Source organism: Neopsephotus bourkii, unplaced genomic scaffold (assembly GCF_033783945.1).
Source record: "Neopsephotus bourkii isolate Nb327-2 ecotype Australia unplaced genomic scaffold, CSIRO-AGI_Nbou_v1 NB_845, whole genome shotgun sequence".
NCBI classification, from domain to species: Eukaryota; Metazoa; Chordata; class Aves; order Psittaciformes; family Psittacidae; genus Neopsephotus; species Neopsephotus bourkii.
This window is the reverse complement of record NW_026901341.1, coordinates 3,166,316-3,186,909: the sequence shown is the minus strand read 5'-3', so window position 1 is coordinate 3,186,909 and position 20,594 is coordinate 3,166,316. Positions and strand designations below refer to the sequence as shown.

The window sequence follows — 20,594 nt, the reverse complement described above, 5'->3', positions numbered from 1 at the left end:
TCCTTAATAAATTTTATCCTAGATCAGAAAAGCTTTGTCAAAGAGAACATGATCCTGTGAAAATTTCTGGTTTAATAAATTGGCATTTCCCTTGGCAGACCATCCATACTCAGCATTCATTTTACATTGCAGCCTAAACAACTCACTTGCATTTCAAAGTAGAAGCTAGAGGAGCGCTATTGATTGCTTAGCTGAGCAGCTTGAGTATGATCTGCAGCCTCTTCTTACACATTGATTCCTTGTCTCTTTACTCACTGCTTCCTGAATGTCACTGAACTGTGAGAGGCCTGCTAAATGGACAAAAATATTGATTTCTTTTCCCCTCCTTTTATTTTTGAAAGCTCCTTATTTACCAAGCACTGAGCTAATATTAGGAAAACAAAAGGTCACAAAATAAGGCAGAAGCAAGGCAGTTCTTGCATATTTTTTATAAAAAGTATGAACTTGGTTGAAACACAAGTTCTTTCAATTGTGTTTTAATCATGAAAGGTTAATTGTCTGCATGGAACCTTTGGGTTCAGGCTGTTCATGTTTCACTAATGCCTGATTGATGCTGAACTTCTGGGGCAGTTTCCTAAGTGGCCATGCCTCCGGTGTTGTGATTTTCAGTGTTTTTTGCAGAGGAGTTAGTGAGCAGCTCCTGTGCCTGGATTTGCTGTGCAAGGCAATTGGTAGCAGTCTTTTGTCAGAGTTTAGTGTTGCAGTGTTTTGTCCTTGTTTTGTTCTGCTGGGAGTGTGACATTTTACGGTACCACATCCAGAGAGGGGAAAAAAGCTCAAAGAGCACAAGCTGGAGTCAAGAACTGAGAAAGCATCCCAAGAGGAATGACTGGGGACAGCGTAAGTGTTCAGAGGCTTTAGTATGTGCTTACGGTCTATATAGACTTACAAGTGTTTGGGCAGGCAGATGGGGCTGTTTAGAGAAAGTGAAAAACTAGAACTGATCCAGAACATTTAATTGTAATAAGAGAAAAAAGCAGGACTTTGATATCCAATGACACTGTTTCAACTAGGAGCAAAACAAAAATGTAACAGTAAGGTAGAGGGATGGCTAAGAACAATGAAAAATTGGCATATCTTACCACATGCATGACTTTCCCTATAAATCAAAGGAACTATAGTTCTGTCTGTGTTTGTCATTAAGAAAATAGCCATTTAAAATGTATAGAACAGGAGCGACACAGGTATTTTGATGGAGAGAGATGCATTTTTACTTTCATGAAATCTTTCTGACTTGTGATTTAACAACTGCTGCATCTTTGCTGTAGCGTCTCTAACTGAGCCTACCGAGAAGTGGCAAGATAACCTGGGGAGTGAGTCCCTGTACAGAAAACTCCCCAGGGATGAATGGATACAGGTAGGTGAGGCACTTGGAGACTCTGTTATGAGTAATCCTCCAGAGACACCTACAGTTAACAACAGTGACTCATTGCTATGTATGGAGAGATTCATGAGAACCTTTGCAAGTTATTCTCTTGCATCAGACGAGCAGTTGTCATTTGATTAATAAATATTGGATGGTCAGTGATACACACAAGCCCCTGACATCCCTGCTTATTCTTTCTGGGCCTTGAAACAGGTTCAGCTAGTTTGCAATCAGATGGATTCAGCTGTGTCAAGAACAAAATGCATCAATTTTCTTCATTGCTGTGGCTGCACGGAGTCTAGCAGCCTTACCACCCCAGGTTATCGGTTCAGTAGCAGAAATGAGGTGTCCCCACTGCCGTTTAAAAGTGATTCAGTTTGGTTTGGTTCATCTGACTTTAGTTACGGTTCAAGTAGGTCTGCACTTTCTTTTTGCTAGCGAGGAGGGTTGGCATTATTCCTTTCATTTTGTAGTGGAGGGTCACACAAAACTTGGTTACTTCGGGGCTTTAACAAAAACGTGGAAGAATGTGAGATGGGTGCTTCTCTCTGACATCTTCAGAGCTTACCAGCAAGCAGCTGACAGACAAAACAGGTAATAAGTGTGTACTCTGTGAGTGGGATTGTATTTCCTTACTAAATATACCTGTTAGGTTATATGAAGTGGATAGTAAAATTAAATATGCTTACTTAGACCCCCGAAGTTGCTGTAGGTGCATGATACCACATTCTTGTTACTTTTCAAAGGGAGTTAGGTGTGCACATCACCGTGTCTCACTTGAACTTCTCTGCCTCCATCTTTTGTTGCCTCCATGTTTCTTTGGATACCAGAAATTAATGATAGCCACAGCCAGGAGAGCTTTCCGTTAACTAAAGGTGTTTTATTTGATGATGCCTTTGTGAATTTGGACACACTGTTCTAAACCACCTTCATGGGAGACTGATCTTCAGTACCCTTCTTGTAGGGCCTAAGTCCAACCACCAGCCTGACTTCTTTATTTCACCTTCAGGAACAGACCTGTGTTGACCTTGAGGCTTTACAGAACAAAGAACCACTGCTTCTTTGGCTGATGATCTCACTGCTATGTTTGCTTCTAAAAACTCGTGCCTACTAGATGTCATCAGTGAGACTTCCTTTTTCTTCTGGAATTTGGTCTGAATTCTCCTGTCGTGAGGTTCTTGATTCTTGAGGTTGGGGTTGTGTGTACTGTTCCACTTTTGTGGACCCGCTGGTGTAATTTAGTATATCTGTCATTTATGCTCAATATAACACAGTCATTTAACTGCAGGAGCTCACCAGTACAATTAACCCTGTTCCATCAAAATGAGGAGCTGATTATCTTGGCATTCACAGGAGCATAGAGCACAGTTAGAGTGCTGTGGTTTCTGGCCCTCCCAGGGCAGTATTGCAGTCAATTGATTATTTTGTTAATTTGTTCTGCATCAGTATCCTGCTGGTTTATTATCATCCAAGTGACTTCATGCACCTGTGTGTAAGTACAAGGATATTAAAAATCAATACTTGAACCTTTTTTTTCTTTGTAAAGATCTTATCCATGGGCTACCTTCTTTGATACATGACCTTCATTCTCATTACAACATAGCTAGTAACTTTTACATTATTAAGTCCCATACTAATAAGGGAGATGCTCAGAATTTGCTCTCTACTTAATCCTGTGTCCTAATGAAAAAAGGAATAAATAAATTAAGAATGAAATAAAGAAAAGGCATTTGTTGCTGTTAACTAAGCCTACTTTTGAAATTCAGGCTATTTTAGTAAAAATATTTTATTCCTTCACTAGTTTCTTATACGTAGCATGCTTTACAGGTGCAAATCATTTAGAAATGCTATTATCAGAAGCCCAAGTCTTAATGAATGCTGTTTTTCCTGCTTCAGTTAGAGAAGAATTTGAAAGGTGTCATGAGGTTGCATTGTGCTTAGGATTGAGGTCTGGGTTCCAGGTTGGTATTTGACACAAGTACATGGGATTATGGCTATTACAAGATCAGAATGTTTTCCAACTATTTTCTACTGTTGCACATGTAAAGGTGTTCTTTCTTATATGTGTTTTGGAAATGTATTACCTGCAACATGATCTTTAATGCATTTACATTACTGATCTCTCAGGGAGGCCTCCTCTTCTCTAAGAAAATCATAAAATAGAAGCAGAATCGGATGTGGCTCTCCTGATCTAGACTAGATAGGAAAGCACAAGTTCTCAGCTCTGGATAACCACCATTTTTCTAATACAGATACACAGTTGTCAAAAAGACAAGGATTCTCCTGAGCCAGCTATCTGCAGCCCTAAATGGTCAGTTCTTCACTCAATTTGATTCACATAATCTTTTTCCAAATTTATTCTATTGGGATTTTTTCTGGAATATGAGGAAATTATCTTGTCTGGGGGCTATTACTTTTTAGACACATTTTTCACCAGGGGGAAGGCAAGTTCTTACCTCATGCTGGGTAAGATCCTAATACAAGGCAACTGAATGAGGCAATTTGTAGCTTACGTAAGTGAGAAGCTGCCAAGGCCTTATCCAGACCTTTTGACTCATTTCATGACATTTTCTGGATGCAGTTTTACAGGTTACAATTATTTGCAAAAGTGAGGAAACCCCCCTTTTTTCTGTAGTGAAAAAGAGGCTTCAGAATTTCTAAGACTGTTAGATCTGTGGATGGTAACATCCTATACGCCCTCCTCCATATGAAACAATCAGGAAACAGCCTACAGAGTGGTTTTAGTTCAGAGAAGGTCATACCTCCTTGGGGAGTGTATTCCCTTGTCTCAGGAAATTCGAATATAATGTAATATAGTACAGAAAATAAATTCTCTTTTATTGTGAAGATGGAACAAATCAGACACATGAGGTGATCCTGGAGAGAGAAACCAGGCTGTGCTATTTCTGCAGATTTCTCCCTCACTTCCTCCAGGTTCTCTTAAAGAAAAGCCAGGGCTCCACAGCACTGCTTTTTAATTAGTAGAAGTCCTTTCGTTCTGAATCCTCATTCAGTGCCTTAATGCAGCAGGTCCTGCAGAGCCAGCAAGCTTGCGTGGGAGCACAGACGCATGAAATCTTTTTCTCTGGCATCCCTCTAAGTGAGGGTTGGCTTCTGTTCAGAGTTATTTTCTGTGGTGACAGCTTGGGGTTTGCAGTCGCAAGCAGAAAGGCAAGGGTGGTAACGGAGGAAGGCATAATGACAGGTGATTGCTCTGTTGTCTCCATGGCATCACTGAACCTTATCTTAGAGGTATCAAACAGTGTGCTTATACCTTTCTTTACCCTGTGCAGATACCTGGCACCACTAAGTACACCTAATATGGGTCCTACTTAATCACTGTCCTCTTTCCAGCTTATTTTGCATAAGTTTTATTCTTAATTTTCAATCTGTTCTGCTTTTAATGAACCTGCTGAAGTAATGGAAATACACATATAAATGAGAGCACCTACCAATTCAATATTTTATCATTTGGTACCTTTACTTTTAAGGAGTTAGAATTCAGATGAGTAGATTTTCAGACACATTTGATACTGTCTTTTCAGGGAATGCTGCCTCATCCTGCTCATTGCGAATTGGTATTAGGTTTTCAGGGTTATAATGAAGCAGTATAGCTGTGAGGAAAACAGCTTTTAGCCTCCATCCATTAGGTCCCAGTTTCATCTCAGCCTTAGGCACCTCACTGAGCACTGTCTTTTGAGGCTTCTGCTTTAATTAACAGAGACAGAAGGACACCTCCAAGAATGACTCAACTGACACAAGATCTGATTTAGCCTTTGGATTAATTTCTCCTCTGTTGATTTAGACTGATACTGTATGAGTTACTGTGACACACTGATGTACCTCCTATATACGTATTCTTAATCAGAAATGCCAAAGCCGCACATGTAGAAGTGGTTCTCTCAGTTAAGCAGATTTATTTAATAACCATGCATTTATTTTTTTCAAGGAAATGCCTAAGGAAATGTTAGGGGTCTTACTGTCTCCCTGCTGCACCTCAAGATGTACTCAGTTTATGGTTTTAAGCATTCCTCTTTGATAAAGAAGGCTAGATGTTTTTAACATACCTATTTTTTAAGTAAATGCTGGGACTCTACTTGCTCTGTTGGTTCCATGTGGTCAGCTAAATAGTACAAAAGAGTATGCCAGACTTGACAGCAGTTCTGCAAGGTCTGTGAATATGTTAGCACATGCTATTACTCCAATTACAACCATTGAGTTGGTCTTCTTTAGGAGTGCACCTATACATGGGTGCAGGTAAGGTGATTATGGTCTCGCATTTGTAGTTCTTGCCTTCAAACATATTTGTGTTTCTTAACTTTTCTTATTTTCTAAAGTGCTCGGTTAATGTTCTTCTGGATTTGCTGTTCATAAAGGAAATTATCCCTGAAAAAGTATGGCTATTTGTGTTTCATAACCAGTATTTCCATGTCTTACACTTCAGACAGCATGGCCATTTCGTGGCTTTTTTCCCATTTAGTTTTTCTTGCCAGCATATTTATTTATCACTCATTTACTGCAAGGATAATCCCTGAAAGTAGATTGCTTTACATGACACGTTTTTCAGAACCTCAGGAGTATGATGAAAGCACACAATGCCAGATTTTTTTCTCCCAGCAAATCTCTTTGGCAGGAAAGACGATCTAGTACTCTGAAAATACCCTGGAGAAAAATCTGGAAAAACAAAAGCATGGTTGAAACCTTCATGCTCATTTTCTCAAATGCCTGCAGCTTGGAACAGTGACATATTGAGAATTAGTTAAATAATTTTAGCTTTTAATAAGAACAATGTGTTGATTTTGGTGGCTAAAAGTATAGCAAGAAGATAAATGATAATGATGCCTGGTTAGGGTCTCTTTCTTATAGAATCATAGAATAGTTAGGGTTGGAAAGGACCTTAAGATCATCAAGTTCCAACCCCCCTGCCATGGGCAGGGACACCTCGCTCTAAAACATATTACCCACATTATTCATATTACCATATTATCCGCATTGCAGGATGTCTGCAATACGTTCAAGCTGTAGTTTTCCTCCAGATAGGACACTTCTGGGTGTCTCTCTCCCATGCAGCCATTGTAGCAGTGCCGTAGCTCTCTACCTCTCTCAAATTTTGACGGAAATCAGTCAAAATTAGTCACTGGTGTCTGTGCCAAATGAATGGCACAGACACAAATAGTGTGATTTCATAATCCTTATCTCCCATGAAAACTAGGCGGCAAAACCTTTGTGTATGTGGTGAAGAATGTTGAGCTAAAGATGTAAAAATTAACCCTTCCAGGTACGGAAAGCTGTTCAACAGGAAGGCTTCAGCAGAAGGAAGCGAGGGTATAGAGATATCAACGACATTGACATCAACATGAACGATCCTTTATTTACAAAGCAATGGTACCTGGTAAGTTTTGCAAGAAAGTCACAGTAATCATAACTACATAATCTACATTCAAGCTGTTCTGTGCTGTTGCATAATGTTTTGCAAGAGTTCTTTCCAAATATCTCACAAGAACTTGGGAATGGATCTAAGGCTTGATCCTCTTGTGTTTAACTGTACCTCTTTCATGCTGGGAAGACCCAGCGCATTTCAAGAGCTAAATTTCATTTAAGTAAGTGGAAAGATCCTTAAAAGGTTTGAAAGAGAACTGTATTGGTGTCCTGTGGGTATTCCTGGTGTGCTGATGTGACCCCTAAAACTGCATATGAATCATGTCTTTGAACTGTTGCCAGGTAAAACAAGAATTATAACAGAAAGTTCATGTATTGGCTAGAAAAAATTGAGCTTCTTCTTGTCCTATGGAAATATGAATATTAATTAAATCTCTTCTGTCAAAAGCAGAACAGCTGAAAACTGATGAATTTTGGCTTAAGCTAATGTCAGAAGAAATTTATATTTTGCTGAACTGTTTCATTTTTAATGTGTTATTTTATAGGGAGAAGTCTTCAGTCATATAAGAAAAAATTTTACATAGAAGTAGCCAAAATTATATAAAAGGTTGATAAAGTACTTTGGGCCAGTTTCAATCTTGCAGCCTATTTGTGATGAAATACTTAGTAAATGCAGTGCTGCCTTGTTAACTTAAGAAGGGTCTTTTTTGCTTAGGAGTAGTGTTTCATATTCTCTTTCCTTTCAATCCATTTCTTATGTTTAATGATTCCATCCAATAGGGGTGGTGTTTTTTCCCCTAAAACAAGAGTTTTCAGGTGAATGAGGGTGCATTAGCAGGGATGGGACTTAATCCTTGATGAGAGGATAAAATAAAGCATGGATTAATTCACTCTTTCTGGTACTTCAGTCAAAATGTTGCAGTGATAAAAATAAAAAAAAAATATATTAAGCTATACATTTTTTAGATTATAAAGCACACTAAAATATGTTTTGAAATCAGATGTGTCTGATACAAAATCAAAATTTTTTGCATCTGGTCAGTAAAATCCATATCATTTTTCCTACAGAACTTGAGAACTTTGTAAATGAGTGAACACGAGTAATGCCTGAATGTACAGGGAATTGCCTGTATTGCAGAAACATAGAATCACACAGAAACAAGGTTGGAAAAGACCCTTGAAGCTCCTCAAGTGAGCTTTACTGCTTGAAGAAGGGCTAACCTTATTATCAGAGAACTTGTTTCTGGTACTAAACCTTGTGGTCATGAATTTCAGTAAATCCCTGTCTTCAAGAAAAAAAACATTTCTTGCTCATAGAAAAGTCCTTTGTAAAATCCATTGATCTAATTTTTTTTTCTGTCTTGACCTACTGCCCTGACATTTTAAGTAAAAAAGTCCTTTTTTGGGTCCAGAAAGTTCAGGGTTTAACCAAATCTCATCAACCACAAAGGAGTGAATTTACACAGGGTTTGTTTTTTGGTGTTTTGCTTTGGTTTTATTTTTTTACTACTGCATTATTGCAATAGATATGAAAATGTACAGATGTGCACTCCAAAGCAAATGGAATATATTTTTCCATACCAATGATACATGAAAGGACATAAAGCAGATTTCAGTGGCTGTGAAAATGTGCCTATCCAGTAAAAAAAACTATTCTTCTTTTTCACTGATGTATCAGATTAACACCGGTCAAGCAGATGGCACTCCTGGACTTGACCTTAATGTAGCTGAAGCATGGGAGCTGGGATACACAGGGAAGGGAGTAACCATAGGAATTATGGATGATGGTAAGTGAAGACTGAATGCTAATGTAATATTTTAAGTAGCTTTTTCCATGTAATCAGAGTCAAAGAAAGATTAAAAGTAATGATGGATTGCTTATAATGGTAAGACTACCAGCCTCCATAAAGACTTTGAGATCTTCAGGGAAAACATATTATAAACACTTCACTAGGGACGCTGAAGCATAGATATCCAAGCATTAAAAGTAGTTTGCAATTATCACTCAGATGTCTTCCAGGGCACACTATAATGGCCGTTAAGCCAAAAAAAAGACTCCCCTTGACTTCTGGAGGCATTGACTGGAGCATGTAATTGCTGTACAAAAAGTACTTAAGAAAACATTTTCTGGGTTACATTATTCTCAAAATCATACTTGACAGCTGAAATAATTAAACACTTTCATGCTCAGTGTCAATAAAGACCTGAATATTAAATATATTACTGATTTGAGGCTAAGTTCAGGGAAGGTGAAGATAAAAGGTACACTTGAAATCACAGCTGTTCTACTCCTTGGTTCCTTGCTGAAGTACAGGAAATCTCTGCAATCTCTCAGCACTTTTCTTTGGGCTGAATCTTGAATGTTTTCCTTTGAAAATAAATACATAAAATACCTGGATCCACTTACGTTTTCTAGGGTCAACTGAGACCTGTCCTCGTCTGCTTACTCCTAAGACAAGTTTTTTGTGGAAGTAAGAAAGTAGACTCCAGTATCTGTATATTCATGAGAGATCAGTCTCATGTGAGGGATCATCTCTCAAGTGATGTTGTGAGAAATCAGTTTCAGTGATCCCACAGAGGCAGGGCTTAGCTTTCATAATAGCTGAACATGAGTGTAATAGGGACAATGACAAACTATTTGAGTTTCAGGTCAAATAAAGCTGTTGGCTCATAAGATTCAGCTTTTAGAGAGTTGGGATAGTTTGCGTTACATTAACTTCCAGTAGCTCTGGAAGAGCACCTGAATAACATGATTCTTCATTGAGACCTTTGTTGTCTTGTCTACCATTTGGATCAGTAAGGCTCTCCATAGATACATGGGTCTCTTCCAGCAACTCTAGTGCTGAAGATTCTACAATGGGTTGTAATCATTAATCACAATAACCACCATAATACAACATTGTCCTTGCAGATAAAATGGAGCATGTGATAGTGTGGTGGCTGCAGACATGGGACAGAGTAATGATCAAAATGTAACATGAGATTGGTGCCTTTTCTGTGTATAATTTAACTGGATATGTAGTAGGTCAGCTTATCCCATCAGGGTATAGATTTGCTGCTTCTGTTATGCCATACCCTGGGATTTGTATATTTGCCATATGTAGAAAGAAACCATGGATTAGAATGAGTATACTCTGCATCACTGCCTGTCGCAGTCTTTAGCACTCTACCAAGGTGTGGAGCCTATGCTCAGATATTTGCTAAAATGTTCTAAAACAACATTAAAAATTGTCTTTGAAAAGCACGTAATCCAATCGGTTTGTCCTAGTGATCTCCCCAAGACTAGTTTAGCTAATTTTCTGTCTACTTATTTTACAGTTTTCACTGGTTAAAAATACTCTTTTTTATACCCCGTACCAATCCAGTGGTTATTGATCTTGTTAGTCTGGGTATCCTTTGAGATGATAGAACTTGTATAAAGATAAATCATGATTTAAACTAATCTTAATAAGTAAAAATTATCTAGTCTACAAAGCAGGTCAATAAATCTTGTCACTGAGCTCACCTTTTCGATTGGCACCTGGATTTTGACATAAGTGATTGAAAATTCCTAGCTGGGAGTGCCTCTGAAAAGGTACAACAGTATACAAGCCCACATTTAAGAACTGGAATCTCATTTCAGTCAGTTGCATTATTCGCTATGATTATTTGGCAAAGGAATCTTGTTTTCTTCTGTGACCATTAGAAAATCTTTTCTGAAACTCTTAACCTTTGGTTTCTGTTCTGTCATTATCTTATTGCAGGAATTGATTATCTGCACCCTGATCTTGCATCAAATTACGTAAGTACATGCTGACTTTTTTCTGTAAAATGTGGATTTTCTTACTGTTACAGTCCCTCTGCTACAAAATTTATAACAGTGAGTGGAACAACAGTATAGCTGAATGGCTTATTTTACAGAGGATACATTCACATTGAGAGAAGCAGACTGAAAATGAGACTGCCTGTATGTACCAGGGATGGAAAAGTGACAAGGCTTGCCTTGGAGAAATGACAGTGCTGCCGCACATTAAATAAGCTGCAGCTTGTGGTATTGGATTTAGGACAGAAATAAGTAACCTGGGAATTGGCTGTAAATCCTACTATTAAGATTCAGAATGCACCTGTCACTTGGAGGGGCAAGGAGCTGTGGGCTGTGGCAAGGCATGTATTAGCCTTTGAATTCTCTCAGAACAGCTTAATTCCTTCATAACAGGTGATTTGATCCAGTGCTTCAAAGCGTGTACAGAGCAGACTGTGTATTCTCAGCTCATGTTGTGCCAACAGATTGTTCCTTAAAACTAACTCAGACCTTTGGACTAGAGGATTTTACCTTCCTTAATTATTCTAGGCTCTTCCCCGCTCCCTGCTGACACTATCACTCCTGTCTCCAGGCATCTACAAGGGTTCCCAGTACCCAGGGGCTGTCAGTTGCCTTTGGGGTGCACTGCTCTCCCAGTGTGCTTGTGGCGCTCTGTTGGGCAATGGGCATGAAGAAGCTGTAGCTCACTGCTGGAGGGGTTGCAGTATCTCTGCTTTAGGTCTCCTGCAGCCACTGACTTCCTGAGGAAGCCCAGGGTTCTTCAGCTGAGCAGTATGGTTTAGTTTGCAACTGCAACTAAATGAAGACAACTGGAAATCTGGTAAAAACAAGAGCTGTTCATATAGAACAGCTCTGAAATGAGATGTACCATCCCTGGAAGTGTTCAAAGCCAGGCTGGACAGGGCTTGAAGCAGCCTTGTCTAGTGGAAGGTGTCCATGCGCATGGCAGGGGGGTGGGACTAAATGATTATTCAGGTCCCTTCCAACCCAAACCATTTTGTGATATGATTTTATGAGTCATTTTTATGTACTTGCAGTTTGGAAAATAATAACAAACAGGTTGAGAATTTATTTGTTGTTGCAAGTAGCAAAGCACATTTGGTAAAGAATAAATGGATCTAGAAGGCATTTACATTGCACAAGGAATTTGGGAAATAGGTGACCACAGAGGTGAAGAGCAGGATAGCCAGTTTCACTTCTCATGAACTGGCTTAATTACTTGAGAGCAGCTAATTAAACCCTGTGCCCTAACTGCAAAATTATCTCCCAGTGGAATAACTCGGTAGGATGTTTCCATAGATTCATACAAATAAAGAAGTTTGTAAAAGGCAGCCCTTTTCTTTGCAGAAATTGTGCTCTCTGCTATGTTCTGTTGAATGATGTGGGCAAAGCATGCACTTTTTATTCACTTTTCAACAGCAGGCACGGACAAAGTATGTGGGAATATTCTGGTGCTAAAAGTCGTGTTTCAGCTAAACAAGCAAAAAGCCTGTACATCATACCTGATACAATGTTAAATAGGAACACTGCTGTTGTTTACAGTGAACCTTAGGATTGTGCCCGGAGACCTAAAATGGATTTCTCACTAATACAGTGTTTTCTCTTTTAATTCTAAAAATGTTTTCTGCTTGATGGATAAATATTTGTCAGGCTCAGCAGAAATGTATTGTTTTATGAGTGACAACGGTAGGTTTTTGGAAATTAACGGAAAATGACACAGAGAACAGCAATGCACAGACATGAGTCTAGAAATCAGAAAACAGTAGAGCTGGAGACAAATCTGAGAGTTCAGAAAAGAAGCACTGGTATGGAAATTGAAGAAGAAAAGTTGCAGGGCATGGGGACAACAAACCTTTAATGGCAGTCATGAAGGACTTGGGAGGAAACCGATCTGGAGATGACATTCTGAAAGGTTTGTGTAGGAAGGACTTTGTCCAAGCAAGGAGGGGTCCGGTACTGGAGCAGTGATCAGGATCAAGAGGGACAAAAGACGATTGGCCAATGTAAAATGTAGAATTAGTCATGGTTTGTTCAGGGCAGATCAATAGCCAGACACAGGGGAGAAAAGACTGAAGATCAAGTGCTTGATAAGGCCATCATTTAAAGGAGCAGCAGAAACCCCATCTGAAAGATCAACTTTCTTAAAGGAGATACCACCCCAATGGGTTTTTTTTACAGAAAGAAAAGTAGGAGCTGTCCGTAAAACCTGTAGTTCTAGGCTGTCACAGCACTGGAGGAAAGAAAAAGATAGAATAGCTGGAGTGTGTGTAGTTGTCTTTACTGCATAAGTTTCACTTTTAATTCTGTGCTGAATATACCAGAGGATACAGCAAGCAACATGCTGTTCAATTCACACAATATATGCAAGATAAGTGAAACTTGGTAACTGGTGAGAGGTGCTGGCACCTCCTCAGGCAGGGCTGGCTGCTGTTGCTGTGTCTGAGAAGCATCTGATGAAGGGCAAGGTGGATTCCAGCTCCTGCTGCTAAATTCTGCCATCTCTCCGTGGCCCAAGTACCGCGCAGCGGTTGCAGGGCTTGGTTCACCTGCACTCTGCCTCTGCTCCTCTTGCTGCAAGGCTGCACAGACCTCCTTTAGTCCTAGGAGATCCTGCTCTGACAGCGTCTACTGTGTCTCAGAGACCACAGGGGCCTTCTTTCCCAGTAGGCAGTAATTTGGGCATGAATTAAAGGCACGGACTTAAATCCAGCTGAAGGAAAGGTCAGTTTGGACATAAAAATGCAATGACGTGTCTCTCCAGGGATGAGTTGTTAACTCACTTTGGGCTGGCATAGCAATTGCAGGCACCTTTGTACAGTTCCTATACCACACGTTTGGTGTTTCACGACATTTGCACTTTGGAACAGCTTTCTCTTAAGTTACATTATTTATTTTTAGGAAATTAAAAGCTTACAGCTTATGTTTTTTAAGTGTGTAAACACCTGAATATCCTGGCAATGCCAGGGCGTCTTGCTTGGAAAATTGGGAGCAATTAGAAAGTCTCTCAAAGGTGGTGTTTTTTGGCACTTGAGCATTTTCAAGGATAAAATCTTGGCATTGGTTATTCAGCTTAATTTGGCTTTTATGTTTTTGACTTGCTGGTTTTCTTGCTTGAATAGTTTAATGGGAGTTAGCACTTAGACAAAATGGAGGGTCAGGGAAAAAAAAGACCTTTCTAAAGAAAACAACAATTTGTATTTTCTTCTAAAAATTGCTGAACTATGACCTATTGCATGGAGTGCACTTCCATCCATATATTTTTTTCCTGTTTCTGAGCTTTACTGCTTCAATCTCCATTTCTCTTTTTAATGCACTTTATATACATGGAAGGGAGTGCTCACTGCTCTCCCAGCACCCCCTCCCAGCTTGCTGCAGTATAGCTACTTGCTTTTCTGGGATCAAGGGGTTATGGCAAAGCTGGAATTTTCCATTCTGCACTGTGAATGCAGAGAGGCTCGTTGTCAAACGATCAATATTTTCTTCCAAGCCTTGGAAACCCTGCAGAGGTTCAGCCTTAGGGAAACTATTTCTTTCCCCACAAAGAGAACCCTTCATTATGAACTGATAATTAAAAAGCTGAAGCCTAATGTACTTCATGGTTTTCTTTCAGCTCAGACTGTACATACAAAGCCAGCAATTTTCAGGACTGACTTCTCTGAGATGCAGCATCTGAGTGAGAAAGAAAAATGAAGTTTCAAGGGGTGCGCATTGTATATATCTAATAAAAGAGGAGAACAGCAGCTGTGGGGGGTGTACATTGCAAATATCAGTACATTGTTTTCAAGAAAAAACTAAGAGAGCAAATGACAACTGGATGTGCCAAGAAGAGAAACATAACGTGATCTCATATTGTGGTACTTTTATACTTGGCCAATGTCTGGTAGTGAAGGTCAGTGTGGCTGCATTATCCCATTTATGGCAGCAGGGAGCTGATCGTCTCATGTAAGTGCATTTGTTCCTGATTAGCAGTAGTGAGGAAAATCAGGATGCTACCAAGAGGCTCGGGTCAGGTGTAAGAAATTGCTGTTTTCAGTGTCTGAACCCTGCATAAAGCTGAAAGCTTGTTTCAAAAAATTGGGAAGGGAGAGAGAATAAGACAAACATTTACTGTAGGAAACCCAGAGGGGACTGTGTGAGTAGGTATACAAAGTACTGGTAAACGTTAAATGAAAATCATGCAGCAATTTATGGTAATGTAACATATTCAGATAAGAAAAAAGATTCTGAAATCTGTGGAACTACACAGATGTAACGCGTGCACAAACATGCAGTCGTCCTAGCAGCACTTCATTGCTGTCCTTCCTCTAACTTTCTGTCTTTCCCGTAGCATGTGTCTGTAGTACCACTTCATGTTCCATCTTCCAAGGTCCTTACCAGCCGTCACTCTAGCTGTACTCAGGAGAGGATTTGCTGAGCAAAAAAGGCCATATGTGAGGAATGAGGGAAGAATTTCTGGAATTACTCTAGAATAAATTGAAGTTTTCTGTCATCTACCATTTGATACTCAAATGCAAACAGCAGGTGCTCTTATCTGTTTTCTCTTTCCACTTTGGTGACATCTCTAAACACAAAGCAGTCTCTCACAACTTTTGGTTACTTGTCACCAGCTAATATGATAACAGCTCCCCCTGCCTTGCTGAGAGGCAAACAGAAACGTATTTTTGGAATAATTATCTTATCACATAAGCAGTGAAGCAGGGAAATGTTCTATTTCTGTTATGAGCTGCAATTTCCATTGTTTGCTGGAGGAACAAAAACATCATTGAATAATCCTCATAGCCACAGAAGAAATAAGAAATAGTACAGGTGATAAATTATACACTGCAATATGTGTAGCAAAGCTTAGCAACAGCATAAAGGATCTTCTTTCTTTTAGAAAGCCTGTGTTTCCTTCATTAGCATAAATTTCCAAGTATGCCTTGGCCTCCCTGCACACTACTGTAAGGATCTGCAAGTTGTTCTGAAGGCCATGAGCCTGATCTCAATGATTTACCAATATAAATCATCAGTATCTCCACTAAAATCACTGGGGCCTAATTGTGGGGATTTGTAAGTTGACAAAGCTCCACTGACAGCTGTTGAACCATACTGCTTTGACCCTGATGAACTGCCCCACAAAGTCCCACCTGATGTAATTGCCCAAGTCAAACAGAGTTCACATGTAACTGGTGGTGAGAAAAACATTACCCCTTCAAGACTGAAATTTGTTGGAGACCCTCTTGAAGACCTTGAAAAGCTCCCGGTGTCTCTGCACTGTCATTAATATCAGCCCAAAGGATCCACAGGGAATGCAAAGCCAAACCTTAGCAGAGTCAGGTTCATATGTGCGTGGCATCAGTGAATGATTTCAGTTAGCTTTATGAGATCTGAGTCCTATGACATGGTTTTCAAAAGAGCCTTAGACAGTTGCACTGCCATTTCTTACTGCATTTCAAAGGGTTATTGAACACAGGCACTAGCCACTTAATTTCAATAAACCCTTACTGCTAGTACATCAAAGTTATTTTCTGGGCAAACTCTGCATGCTGGCTGTTGTTGCTAGTACCAGTTTTTAATTGCAGCGTTGAATTAACACATTAGCAAATAGAAAAGAACAGAATAAGCTGTTTCAGATGCTTGAACACATCACTAATTGGGTTTTGGGTTGGTTTGTTTCTCTTGTTTTTCATGGAGTTGGGCTTTTTGCTAATAGGTTTTCTGAAATGATCACTAGCATGACAATTAAAAATTATTAACCAAAACCTGGGATAAATTCACAAAGCATCCTTCTACTAACATTGAGAATTCAGTAAGTGCACTGCTTGATGGATGCTCTTAAAGCAGATTGTGGCAGAAATTTCATCAAGAGATGGTTGAGACAAAATGAAACCTCTCTTTTGCCAGGATAGAAGGATGGATCAAGCATTTAAATGCCACATTGACTGATGCCTTAGCAGCTGAAAGCGATGGCCTTCTGTTGGGCTGTTTGTGCTGCTCAGATGGCTTTTGGCAGCTAAGGGGCTGGTTTTAGCATTTAGAAGATGATCAGTCAGGACATGCAAGGCAATGAAGTTTCACTGGCATAAATTACAATTTACAGGGAAGAGAATGAAGTTCTCTGTTTCAGTCTTGGCTGTTTTTTTTATGTTACTCTGTGCAGAATCAGCTTCTGGGCTCATCCCTCTGTTTTCTGCAATCTGGATTGTTGGTTTTTTTTCTCTGAACATATGAAAGGCTGAAAATGAGATGATGCCTTCTCTGATAAGATCAGCCAGGCAAATAAAGTTTTCTGTGTACTGGGTTTGTCGCTTACAGAAAATGCTTCACATCTGGAAAACCTTAATGGGGTCCTGAAAAAAATCCTTCCGTGCTCCCAACAGTACCTGTTTTTGCAGGTGCCTGTCACAGTGGTGCTCGTGTACCAAAGTCTAACTGTACAGTCCCTCTTCTCTGCCTTACAGCTGCTCTACATGAGCAGCACTAACGGGGAAGAGAAGCCATGGTGGTATGTAAAGGAGATGTCTGTGTCTTCTTACTTGGTGAAAGATAAAAATGTTATGTAATCGTGGATGTTATCACAGCCTTCTAGCTTTCAACTCAATTAAAATGATGGAACAGCAAAAAGAATTTAGAGACTTGTTTCTTCTCTGGATTCTTTCATATGGCCAGAGGCTTTTTCTGCAAGGGAGGCTGCAACCTGTGAAAGAAGTATGATTGCCTTAAGGAGAGATGATTTGTGTCACATACAGAGGTGTGTTTGCAGCTGAAAGCTGGATTTCTCACACTGACAGATGTTATGGTAATGAGTTTGCTAAAGCCTGTTATGAAAGATCTGGACCCTGACAGCTTCTGCAAGTTCTTGGTGCTTAGCATCATCTATACCACTGGAGTTGGCATGACCTCACTGATGTTGGCCTCTTCAGGGGATGCACTGATTTTTCCTGGCTATAAAATACCCTCAAAAGAAATTCGTTTGGAATCAGAAAGATACTAATGCATTGTAGTTGCATTTGCCTGTTTTCAGAGCAGTGAATGCTGCAAAAAGTTTCATAGAATGGTTTTGGTTAGAAGGGACCTTAAAGATCATCCAGTTCCAAATCCCCTGCCATAGGCAGGGGCACCTTCCGCTAGACCGAGTTGCACAACCTGGCCTTGAACACTGCCAGGGATGAGGCAGCCACAGCTTCCCTGGGCACCCTGTGCCAGTGCCTCACCACCCTCACCTTCCTTATATCTAATCTAAATCTACCCTCTTCCAGCTTTAAGTCATTCCCCCTCGTCCTGTCACTACATACCTTGTAAAAAGTCCCTCTTCATCTTTCTTGTAGACCCTCTTTAGGCACTGGCAAGCTGCTCTAAGGCCTCCCTGGAGCCTTCTCTCTTATCCAGGCTGAACAATCCCAACCATCTCAGCCTGTCTTCATAGAAGAGGTGCTCAGTCTGTGATTGTCATCATGGTCCTCCACATTTCCATCTTTATTCTATATTAGAACAACCTGAAAGGAATAATCTTCAAGTTAAATGCATGACTAGTGTACAGGCCATGTAAGATGGTGCCAAAGATAACTCGCTTTGCAAGCTAAAGATAATACATTGTCCACAGCATTTATTTTTCTCTATAATCAATGTACTTAATTAATCAGCTGCACACTGAGAAAGGGCAAGGTGGCTAATCGCCTTAATCATTAAGCAGTGGTATTAATTTTCATTTAAGGCATCATCCATGGAAACTAAATTAAAGATTGCTGAAATGAGAAATGCACAGGGGTGAAAGAGAGCAGATACGGACATTTATGCATCAGTTCTGACTGGTGCTTTTGAAATTGGCTTGTGCCTCTCTCCAGGGTTTCTCCAAGTAAATTTGTTTGGAAATATTTTCCTCTTTTATTTGGGCAAGAAAAGGAGAGGAAAGATTTTAGTCCTCACTGTTTACCATAGAGGGACCTGGCATTGCATTGTTCGGGGGTTTTTATTACTTCCCTTTCTGCAGACCAGTTAGCTTTTGGAACTGCCATAAATCTTCCATTAGAACAATATTTTTACCAGTGAAAAGCAGTGTTTTATAAAGTGTTCATGGGAAAATAAAAGTGAAATGCTTTTATTTTGGATCAGTTCAAACTCCTTTTAAGTATTTGACTTCTAGAACTTAATTAAACCAGCAGCAACAAAATCCCACTCTGGTATATGGTCCACTTGGGAGAACAGGGTCAGATACACAGTGCCCTTGAGCAGTGCACACCATGTATTTTTAAACCAAGTTCAAAACAATGAAATAAAAAGCTTCTGTTCCCTTAAAGTGAAAACACCACATTTTGGGTTGGAAAAGGCAAAAACAGTTTTAAAGATTTTTCCATTGATTTTTTTTTTTTTTTCAACGAATAATTATTTCAACTGCTCATACTGTTTAGGCCATAAACCGGTGTTGAAAACCCTTAGTATCCATCAGCATTGAAATGGAATTTAATTAAAGTTCATACTGTAGTTACATTTTGGCTACCAAAGTATCGCCAGAGAAGGATGAATTAGATGGTGCATATGGGGAACATTAGTCTATGACAAAGCTGCATCAAAATTTGACAGAAGTAAAGATTTTCAGGCCCAGTGGTGATTTTGGCAAGGAGAGTTTCAAACCCACTGTTAATTAGTGAGCATGCAACTGATTTTAAAAGGAGAATTTTGGCCAAGCCCTGTGGATAAGCCGAACCTGTAGGAAACAAGAGCAGGGAGGCACAAGAAGTCCTCTTTCTTCTGCAGAACCATAATAACCTCAATAGAGTAGATGAAGATGCAGATGATCTCCAGTACCTTAAACACCTCTCTTTCACTGTGTCTCTGAATTATTTTGGTTAGTTTAAAATTAATTCATTTTTTTATGTCCTGGCTCTTCATCTTGACATGGTTTTTTGCTTTGCATTGTTTGATTTTAGTTATATGCAAATGTGTTCTCCATGTTAACATTCTACTTCTCAGTAGCTATGGTGGTGGTTGGTACTTTAAAACACCTGCCATATTTCATATAATGTTCTTCACTTCTGTTGCATTCCCAACAGAAGCAATAAGCATAATTAACATCTCTTACAGGGGAACAGAGTAGTAGTTCACAATGTCTAATAAAATGTTGGCTTTGTTGAAGTCACTGGTAGTTTTTCCATTAAGTTCAGAGCAATCACAAATTTGGCAGATCATAGAAATAACAGGTTTCTAATGTTTGCTTTGCTGTGTATTCCTTTTTCTTTTTTTTAATCATCACAGTAAGAGAGAGACTTCCTTGCTTCAACTGAGCAACTAATGATATCACGAGCTGTGGAAACATGAGTGCCCAGGGTAACATGTTTTGTTGTAAAACAGGAGCTTGTGTTTGGTGAAACTTCAGCCACTTCCAGTGTTGTGTATCTGTAGTCTGGTGAAAGTTAAATGGATGTGGTAGTCCATATCTCAGTCACATGTTCCATGTGCTGCCCTTATTGCTTAATCATAAGCTTTGATGTAAATGGTGGATCATTGGAAATGCTGTGCAGGGCCGGTTGGGGTCTGGATTTTATTAAAGAAGGTGTATCTCTCAGTGTGTATGAAGGAAAGAACAAAGGTTGTACTGTCTTCAAGGACTTCATAATTGCAATCCTAGCACTTGTTTTTTAGAATCACTTCTTGTGAGAAACTAAATCACTTTAATTCAGTGCTACTTAACTCAGTTGCAGAATTAGTCAACAGTGATACCGTGTCTGACTGAAGTAATTGTGAATCTTTCAGTCAGCTAATGATGTCTGGACATTGCTTAAATTACTGTGAAAACATCAGCTGTGTTCAAATACACTAATCTTTAAGAGAAGAACCTGGAATGATCATGCGCTATTTAAAAGCATAAATACTTGAAAAGTGTAATATGTGGATTTCCATGAGCATCTCTGTTCTGAATGTCCTACCCTCTGTCCCTGAAATCTTGGATTTAGCTGCCCATTGGTTTTGATGATTTCACACAGAATAAACAGTGCAAACTTTTTAATTAATGCAAAAGCATATAAATTGGTCTATTAAAATCCCTGAGAACCCAGCATGTCTTGACAGATT

General features: G+C 39.5%; 1 protein-coding gene across 1 annotated transcript in view; it reads left to right on the top strand.

Moving 5' to 3' along the window:
- The window catches only part of PCSK2 (proprotein convertase subtilisin/kexin type 2), a 109,333-nt gene that overhangs the window by 46,420 nt on the left and 42,319 nt on the right, over nucleotides 1–20,594 (top strand). Inside the window, exons 3-5 of the mRNA XM_061356252.1 lie at nucleotides 6,645–6,758; nucleotides 8,424–8,532; nucleotides 10,489–10,526. Coding sequence (XP_061212236.1) covers nucleotides 6,645–6,758; nucleotides 8,424–8,532; nucleotides 10,489–10,526 — 261 coding nt within the window. The remainder of the gene's footprint in view (nucleotides 1–6,644; nucleotides 6,759–8,423; nucleotides 8,533–10,488; nucleotides 10,527–20,594) is intronic.